Genomic DNA, 10,376 nt, shown 5'->3' with positions numbered 1-10,376 from the left:
TGCAACGAAAGGTAGTACATAGACCCGAAGCAGAACACACTGGCAGTTACTGCTGGTATAAAATGAACTAAAATTCCAATTTAAAATTAAAACAGTTTTCATTATGGGGATTGCAAGCATGGGCGGGTGCTTCAAGAGATAGAGATTTATTTTTATCGAGTGTTATCATGTCTCCGAAGTACCCCAAAATGTTTAGCATACAAATGTAAACCCCTCTCTGTTACTCCCTGACTGCACAGTAATCACTCCTTGGTCTTGTTCAGATGTGAGTCATATCCACGGGGAGGGAGAACAGCTTCAGATGTGTCATGAGATTTAAAAACATCATTAAACGGTGTCCATCAACTGCAAATCTGCCCACCTTCGTTCATTTTTAAATATGACTGCAGTTTTGCTGCGCGTCACTCAGGCACTGTTTAAATTCCTCCCTGGTGATGAAACTGATTCCCAAAATTTCACTGAGTTTGAAATAATGCAACCTTTTTTCCCGATAAAGTCCGCGCATCCGCCTTTGCTGCCTGTAACCAAACCATCATCATAGTTTATAGTAACGTGCGTCAAAGGTTAATATGATTCGGGCATATTTTGGTTGTCCACCCCGTGCAGTTTGCTGGTTCATTTGTTGTGGAGTCGCTATCTGCGATGTCTCGGGCTCTTCGCTCATGATGGAGTTTAATGAATTTCAGGCTGAGGCTGCAGCAGAGCCTTGGTACAGTTTACAGGAGGAGGAGGAGGAGGAGGAGGATGAAAGGGAATGGTGTTGCACAGTTGACTGTATTAACGGCAGCCCTCTAACTTCTGCTGCTGCAGCAAGTGGTGAATTGGCAGGTACCAGTGAAACTGAAAGTCAGCATTTATCTGTCAAAGTGGAGGCTCGAGGTAGCTTTTAATCAGTCAGTGACAATAGTGCATTGCATTTGGGTTATCACCTTTAACCAAGTGTAAAAACCAAACAAAGGCCACTTACAGGATGGGGTTCATAGCTTGAGTTAGGATGTTAGTGTTGCTGCTGCTGTTGATAAGGCGGTTGAAAACTTTATAGCTAGCGGCCCTGTATCATAACACATGGAAATATAGGTAGAAAATGAACGGGCATCAAGCTTTCATTCACAAAAAGAAATGTTTGATTTAGATATTTAGAAATTTCTGGTTACCCCCACTCAGTTGGCTGGTGATAACTTTAGTCCCATGTACTTGATCAATTTGCACAAACAAGCTGCAAATAAACAGGACTTGTCAAGTTTGAGCATGATACCAGGAAGGAAATGGTTGATTTATTCACAACTTGTGCAGCTTGCATCTGTGTCAGGACATTTCAGAAATTGCTTCTAGCAAGTTTATAAGGTGTATGGATTCACGTCCACTTTATAATTCCAACCACAGTGATGGACCATATATACTAAGAGCCTGAGGTGCTTGATGATGTCACCAGCCTTCTACTTTCCTGACCAGTGGCACTCCTGCCCTTGAGGAACTTCAAAGGACTATCCCCTTGGTTCCTCCAGCAACTGCACTGCCTCATTAATATTACAGTGCTACTGCCAATGTTCAGGCTTGTGTCAGGTGGGCCCTAGTAAGGCAGCAGCGCCTGAGTAATTAGAACTGCTAACCCAAATTTTCTGGAATTTCTTTGAAAGTTTTATGCTGCATTCACTGCAAAGTTAACAGACGAGTAACCCAGTATTTTTTAAAAAAATGCCATTTGATACCCTAGCCCAGGCCTGTATTATATGTTTGTTTACCTCAGGTATTTATAAAATGTACGTTTTTTGCATGACCACATCCCACTTTTGCCAACATAGCCATCGTCTCATTGGTGTGGCACCTCTTTACCCATTGCTGGGAGCTACAGTGTAGATAGAATATAAAGGTTGAGAACCCAATATATTTTTCAGTCAGACCCAAACATATAACATTGCAATGATAAGGTCACAAGTCTATTGTGATATTAAGTCTGCCACTTGAATATGTAGTTGACTCTTAACTGCTCTCTGAAATGACCTAGCAAGCCACTCAGTTCAAGGATAATTAGGATTGGGCAACAAATGCTGACCTTGCCAGCAACACTTAAATTCTATGAATGAATAAATATAAATAAAAGTCTTGTCTGGCTGCAAGTGACTTTCCTTAGAACTGCATAATATAAGTGACAAAATAATAAGACAAAATACTCACTGCATTGATCCAGATTATTTTTAATCGATCAACTCTACTGCTGCTCACTATTTCTTTTACTCCTTTATACATTACAAAGGTGGCTACATTTCAAAAAATAACTTCAGTCAGTGTAAAGCATTTTGAGATGCCCAGTCCATGAAGCAAGATTTTCTTTTTTGTGTTTTTCAATCCTGTGTGATCCTTCCTGATACGTCTTGTCAGACTATTTGACCAGATGCGTTGCAGCCCAAGTCTGATCCCTTCCTTATGGGATATCTGCATGAGCATCTTTTTGCAGCGGACAACCATCAAGGATGGGAGCCCTGCTTTTTATGCTACCCATATTGAGGGTAATGAGGTAAACTATAATGCCCATATTCAACAGCTAGGTTACCCAGCACCTTTGCAGGCTCAGTAACATGCCATTTAGCAACTGATCCAGCACCTGTGCCTTTTCTCCCTTAAAGTTTTTTGACTTACCTGAGGAACAACTGGCTTTTTTAAGAAGTATTGAACTTGCAGACAAAGTCAACTTTTGACATTTTTATTGTTGCAAAGCCAAAATGAGAGTCCAAGACCTACACTGCAGGACACCATTAAGGTTAAAAAGAGATGACAAGGTACTTGAGGAAATTGTGGCCATTATGGTTGTGAGCTCTGTCACAATTCAAATTTCTAAGCAGTTTCTATAATTTTAACATTCATCTATTCAATATGAGCAGTTAGTTTAACTTTGTGATTCTGTGAGCTTAATCTCTCTAGGCTGAGATGCGATCCTTATTCGGTAAATGTGGCTGCAAATTGCATTATGAGAGTACTTGGTTTCACAGATAATTCAGTAATCCATTACAGCCATGATGTTAGCTGATATGTTCATGCTTTTTAATTGCAAAGTGATAACCTTATCAGAAGCATTTCCTGATAACTATCTATGTAGTTGGTAGTTTGTTGATTCCAGCAGATTGTCAGTTTGTCTGGCTAGAGATAACCTTATAGGAGACCAATCCCCATTTCTTTGAATCTCTTGTGAGGTATAAAACATTTTGATTTCTTTTTTCTGAGTTCATGTTTACACTAAAGAATGGTGACCGAGGTCTTTAGACAGGCTTTTGAAGTGGTAAACCCTGATACTTTCAAATCCACTGATAGCGTGGTAGAAGTACAGTGAGCAATTTGAACCGACCTGCTCAGAAGATGGGAAATTAAAATTGTTTTAGCCGCCATCATCCTGCCTCTTTGATTTTAACCTGCCCTTCTGAGCAGATGACAAGAAAAGCCAACTAAAACCAGAGGAGTATTTAAATATATTTTTTATTCATCTCTGGGATGTGAGAGTTGCGGGCCAGATCAGCATTTCTGCCCATCCATAATTGCCCTTGAGAAAGTGGTGGTTGAACTGCTGCAGTTCCTGTGTTGTAGGTACACCCACAGTGCTGTTAGGGCAGGAGTTCCAGGATTTTGACCCAGCGACAGCAAAGGAACCCGAACTATTTCCAAGTCAGGATGGTGTGTGGCTTGGAGGGGAACCTGCAGGTGGTGGTGTTCCCATGTGTCTGCTGCCCTTATCCTCCCAGATGGTAGATGCAGTTTGGGAGGTGATGTCGAAGGAGCCTTGGCGAACTGTTGTAGTGCATGGTGCAGATGGTACACAGTACTGCCACTGTACGTCAGTGGCGGAGGGAGTGAATGTTTAAGTTGGTGGACGGAGTGTTGATTAAACAGGTTTCTTTATCTTGGATGGTGTTGAGCTTCTTGAGTATTGCTGGAGCCACACTCATCCAGACAAGTGGAGAGTATTCCATCACACTCTTGACTTGTGCCTTGTAGATGGTGGACAGGGTTTAAGAGGTCAGGAGGTGAGTTACGTGTCACAGAATTTCCAGCCTCTGACATGCTCTTGTAGCAACAGTATTTATATGGCTAGTCCAGTTCAGTTTCTGGTCAATGGCAACCCCCAGGATGTTGTCAGTGGGGGGATTCAGCAATGGGAATGCCATTGAATGGATGATGGTTACATTCTCTCTTGTTAGAGATGGTCACTGCCTGGCACTTGTGTGGTGCAAATGTCACTTGCAACTGATCAATCCAATTCTTTTGCTTATGAATGTGGACTGCTTCAATAGATCAGGGCCCCATGACATCATTAAGCATCAATTGTACTGCATTTCAGACAGACAGCTGATCGACTGCATTAAGGGAGGCATGGGAATAAATTGCATCTGTGTCTCATGCTGATGAGGCCTGGGCTGGTTTGACCCCACAAAAAAAATTAAGAGCATACATTTTTAGGCTCTTCTTCAGCTGAATCACCAGCTGAAATTGGGCAGGGTCTGCATGCTATACACTGCACAACCCCCAGTCCTATCCTAAACTGTCGATCGGGATCTTATGTATGTCTCAGGACCCTGATTTGCATGTTGAAACGAGCCTACCAGCTGAGCAGTTGTGCATTTCAGCCATCTAGTCGCGGTGATGCTCAGAAAGCCACCGTATATAGGGTGGTTATTTAATTATAAGTAGCTACTGCCACCCGTACACCCTGTGGCCAATGTTAAAATAGATCCCTGTTTCTTTTCATGTGATACGGAAATTTTTCAGGAGATAGACTGTAAATGCTTCAGTTAGACAAGGTCAGAGACAAATCATTCTACTTTTTTTAAGTGCATAAAGAATAACCGCTATAATCAAATCTCACTTTAAACCAACTGACTTCAGTTCCCTTCTTGTGAACAAGAAAAAAATTTGCTTTCTTTGGACAGTCTTTTTTTCAGCTATTTAAGCCAAGGACAATATTCTTCTTAAAAGTGACTCCCCTAGATCTTAATGGTCTCCTTCTCACCAATTGATTGATTACACGGAAAAATCTTCTTTCCCTTTTATTGCTTTTGAGCGTATGACGCTGGGGGCTTTAACTTCCTTGCTAGTTAGCCTGTCCACAAAACTGTCCCTGTCCCACAAGAAAACATTCTTGGGAGACACCCCATCCTGAACTCAAAAGAATCATCTTACTAATTATAATCTGTGTGAATATGAAACAAGGTAATAAATTACCTATAATAAAAACAGAAAATGTTGGAAAATCTCAGCAGGTCTGGCAGCATCTGTGAAGAGAGAAACAGAATTAACGTTTCAAGTCTGTATGACTCTTCTTCAGAGCCTCTGTTTCACTCTCCACAAATGTTGCTGTTGAGTTTTTCCAGCATTTTCTATTTTTATTTCAGATTTCTAGCATCCACAATATTTTGCTTTTATTTTTGTAATAAATTACCTATTGTAGTTTAAATTCTGGAGGGTTTTTTTTATATGCAAATTGCCGAATGCCAACTTGAGGTAATAGGACACCTCCTGTTTTTCCTTAGCCAATATGGCAGGTGGGAAGTGTACGCATGCTTCCTGATGCTATTTTGATGCCTTAGGAAGTCACATAGTGCCTGAAAAATGGGTTCCATGTGGTCCTATTTAATCCCACGTTGTCTGCAGTTTGTGCAGAACACATCATCAACGCCTGGCTCATTAACATATAAATTCCTCTCCGACCTGGCAGCTGTAGCATATGACTGACAGTAGAATATTGACCCCATGTGAACTCACTTTAAGTTAAAAATGCACCCTTTAAAAATAATTTACTGCCAAAACATTTCTGTGGAAAAAGGATTAACAAAAAATGAAATATGACCCTTGCAATTAGTCAGAATCATTCCGTTGTGAGAACCAGATTCTGCTTGACTGCTTTCTTGACCTGTTCTGTACTTGGTGGCTGTAGAGGGCTGTGTAATTCTTTTTATGGGTAGAATCTAAACTTGAGAAAGTTCTTTTTCTTGAAATTACCGAAACTTCTTTCAATGTTGGAATGCAACACTGGAAGCTTATAAGAGTTGTCCATGGAAACAAAACCCTTTCTGATTAGAAGTACATGTCACTTTGTTCATGGTTGATTGGCAATGTGGTTTTATTGGTAACATGACAATATACTTTGTCCTGTGTGAACTGGAATGGAAAGATTTGCAGGGCTATGGAGAAAGAGCAGGGGAGTAGGAGTAATTAAACATCTGCTTCAAAGAGCCAGCCTGTGCATGATGGGCCAAATGGCCCATCTATGGCCTCAGCATTACAGTCCTTACAGCTGTTGCCATTTTCCATTTTCTCTCCATCTCTTATGTTTTTCCCCTTTTTTTTGTTTAATGTCACCCTTCTAAACGAGGAGCGCTAAATTGAAGACATGTGGTTGTTGTTTTGACCTATAGCAGCTGTTCATCACCCCACTAACTAGTTCCTCATCCACATTCACATTTCTGACATTAATTTCAGCAAGTTTTAACATTTTCTGTTGGTGATTTGACAGTTGAATTCAAGAAGTGAGTAGTGTAAAAATAGTTTTCGTAGAATTGCCTCAGTCGTTGCTGAAAGCCCACAGAGATTTGAATCAGCCTTGGAAATTTGATTCACCACTGAATACAACACTTGTAGTTGCAAAAGTAAAACCCTCAAAATCTTTTTATTTCTCAGAATTGCCGATTTGTTTACCCCTGGAGTCAATGTCATCTCACGGCATTTTCAAACCAGTCCAGACAGATTGTGATTCATTATAGTGTATGTCTGTTCTTTCTGAAAGAGATTTCTTTCTCCCTACAGCCATCTTTTTTTCTCTTTTGAATGCATACATTCCCCGTACTATATTACAGTTTCATGAGTGTCAGCTGCCCTGCAGAATCTCACTCAAGGCAGTGAGTATCAGTAGATTTATTTAACTGTGATGGGGTGGAAGACCCTGGTCATGTGCTCATCCAATGTTCACACGCATAGGCCTAAATCTTGACTTTGTGCAATAGTGTAGAATAAGTCATAGCAAGTCAGCAGCCCGTTATACCTTCCTGCTCATTTTTATTACCACTGACTTCAATCCATTGTCGCCTGCCGCAAAAAGTCAAGATCTAGCCCATCATTTGTAATATGGGTCGCTAGAACCCTACAACCCTGGCCCCTTTTTCTCTCAAGCCAAGACAAAGATTGCTGAGGCCAATTGTAGGGCCCACTGCCACCATGGCTGAGATCAGCTAACTCAGCACAGACCGCAAATTGAATCTGGGACCTTCCTGGTCGCCGAGCAATGCATTCACCAAGTGAGTCCTCTTAGATTAAACACTGCATGTGAAACAATAGCTCAATATCTATAGTACTCAACATTATAGTCCTCAGTGTAAAACTTCTAACAATAGTAAGCACAAAGTAACACAATTTCAGGAGGGTTACTGAAGGTACCATTAATTTTGAATTAAGTAAAGGTGGGGTGAGGGTAACTAAACTAGTGCAGTGGTACATTTGGGCTGTGCAGGATATGGTACCTCTGCCTGATAATTGGTTTGATATAATTCATTTGGGTGGAGGTCTTGTGGTGCAGTGAGTAGCTTCTTGCCTCTGAGTCAGAGACCCTGGGTTTGAATCCCACTCCAGGACTTAATGGCCACAGAAGGTGTGTTCATAATGTGGCCAGACAGGTTAATTATCAACCTGTAAATCTTTCCATTATGGCAAATAGTAAGAGCGGGAGAGTCTCCTGGTCAGCCATGCTTGATGTGGAGTGGCACCCTTCCAGCTCTACCCTCCGGTGACAGGCTAGCGATCTTTCCAGGAAAAAAATGGCCATAGAAACAGAAATAAGCATGTGTTTTGCCTGACTTGTACATGAGGCACAGAAGGGAAGGAAGGAAGAAAGTGTTTCTGGATAAATTAAGTGGGAATGCTGAATTGTCATGCTACAATATGTTTAGTACCCTAACCTGAACTATGGTTGGGCACAAAGTAGAGAATTGTTCCATCCTTCACCTCAGGAAGCACATTCACCCAGGAACATTCATCTCTAAACCCATGTGGTACTATTGCAATAAAAGCATCAAACGGGTTGATGTGTATCATGCAAGGACTGGTTTATATGGTGCCTTTGATGTAGTAAAATGTCCCTTCACTGGACTGTTATCAAACAAGATTTGACACCTAGCCACGTAATATGATATTTAGACAGCGAACATCTTAGAGGAGGAGAGAGAGTTAGAGAGACAGAGAGACTTAGCGAGGTAATTCCCAAGGTTAGGACCCAGGCAGCTGAAGGTGCAACTGCCAATGGTGGAGAGATTAAAATTGGGGATGCACAAGAAACTGGAATTGAATGAGCACAGATATCTTGGAGGGTTGTAGGGCTCGAGGAGGGTACGGAGAAAAGGGTGCACAAGTGAAAGAATTTGAAAATATAGATAAAATTTTTTAAATTATGGCTTTGCTGGACTGGGTGTCAATGTAGGCCAGCAAACATAGGGGTGGCGGGTGAAAGGGATTTGGCATGAATTAGGATATGGGCAGTAGATTTTTGGATGGGTTCAAGTTTATGGAGTGTGGAAGATGAGAGGCTGACCATGAGTGTATTAGAATTGTCTAGTCTCATGAAGCTTTGGGTGAGGGTTTCAGCAGGGAAGTAGCTGAGCCATTTGCAGAGAAAGGCAATGTTACAGAGATGGAAATAGGCAGTCTTGGCGATGGAATGGATATGTGTAAGGAAACTCATCTCAGGGTCAAATAGGACAACAAGTTTGTGAACAGTCTGGTCCAAAGAGTTGACAGAGAGAGGGATGGAGTGGTTGGCTACAGAAAGGAGTTTATAACTGGGCCCAAAGACAATGGCATTGATCTTCCCAATATATGTTGGAGAAAATTTCTGAAGGTTAGGTCTGGGCGTCAGACAAGCATTGTGGAATGAGAGAGATGGCAGTTAGGTCAAACTGAGTGTCATCAGCATACATGTGGAACCTGACATGTTTCAAATGATGTCACCGAGGGGCAGCATGCAGATAAAAAATAGGAGATGGTCAAGGAAAACTGTTTCCTGGCTGTAGTCAGCCAGATTGAGAGGTGGCTGATTATCAAGCTGGATTAGGAAGAGCACCCATTGCAGGTGGGTCTCAACGTAAGGGTGGTCACACCCAGCTGGATGACAGAGGTGTTAGAGGAGGATGTTGTGGTCAACCGTGCCAAAAGCTGGAAACAGGTTGCAAAGGATGAGGAGAGTTTATCACAATCATAATCACATTGGATGTTGTTTGTGACTTTGTTAAGTGTTGCTTCAATGCTATCACAGAGATGTAAACCTGATTGGAGAGATTCAGATTTAGGAGACAATAACAAAACTGTGCACTTGTATAGTGTCTTTAACATAGTAAAATGAATCCCAGTCCCTGCTCTTTCCCCATAGTCCTACAATTTTCCTCTTGTATTGAAAAGAAAATATATTTTGAAGCTTTTCATTTTGCACTCATCAAGACACCTAGCAAGAATACCAATACAAGGGGAAAACAATAATTTATTCTGTATGAGAAGATAGTGCTGATTGGTTGGCAAGTGGACTCTGATTAGTAGAGGCGGTGCCATGGAAAATGCACCTGTGATTGTGACTGACAGTTAACTGACAAGCATTGTTTGAAATTTAAACCAGCCTCACCCTGATTGGGCAAGGCATTGCCCTGAGGAATGCGTCAGTGAATGGTTGTCACTTATTTTGCTTAGCTAAAACAGGTGCAATGTGTGCACACGTTCTTTCCGTCCGCAAAGAACAGCGCCCTGTGTATTAATATATGGAGTACATGCAAATGCATCTTATATTGATATTCTTGCTAAGCGTCCTGATGAATGCCAGATGAAAAGTTTGAGAAGTTTCTTTTTTCAGCAATACTCAAGTTCTGAACTGCCAAATTATAATTTTCCTTTTCAAGAATATATTGGATTTCTGTTTTGCAGTTGCAACTGAATCTGCTTCCAAGACCTTCCTTTACAGGCAGTGCATTCCAGGTTGTAACAACATGTTCTTAGTTACTCTGGAGGCAATAGCCCTACTGTATTTATATTACAGCACAGTTGCCAAAGTAGGGGCTGCTATTGAGGCAGTGTTACAACGAAAGAGGATATTAAGCTGAAAATGTTAATTTGAACGCCACGATTACACTAGCAATTTTAATCCCTTCTTTTCATTTTATTTTAAAGGAGTACTGTTTCTACTTTTATTTATGATAGTTGATGAGTGTTGATGCCTTAGCAACTTACTTTTGCCTCGGATTCCTTGTCTTGGAAACATTGCTAAAGTTGTTGACTGAAGTCAATGAGTGTGCATTACCAGCAATATGATGCTAGCACATGATATTTTGTCAAGTGGTTGGAATTAGAGTGTAAGTGAGGTT

General features: G+C 41.2%; 1 protein-coding gene across 1 annotated transcript in view; it reads left to right on the top strand.

The window, feature by feature from the left end:
* The first annotated feature begins 601 nt into the window (after positions 1-601).
* The window catches only part of poli (polymerase (DNA directed) iota), a 46,551-nt gene continuing 36,776 nt past the window's right edge, over positions 602-10,376 (top strand). Inside the window, exon 1 of the mRNA XM_041198626.1 lies at positions 602-828. Coding sequence (XP_041054560.1) covers positions 663-828 — 166 coding nt within the window. The 5' untranslated portion in view covers positions 602-662. The remainder of the gene's footprint in view (positions 829-10,376) is intronic.

Source organism: Carcharodon carcharias, chromosome 1 (assembly GCF_017639515.1).
Source record: "Carcharodon carcharias isolate sCarCar2 chromosome 1, sCarCar2.pri, whole genome shotgun sequence".
NCBI lineage: Eukaryota > Metazoa > Chordata > Chondrichthyes > Lamniformes > Lamnidae > Carcharodon > Carcharodon carcharias.
Note: the sequence above shows the minus strand (reverse complement) of the source record. Positions and strands in the feature narration are given on the sequence as shown.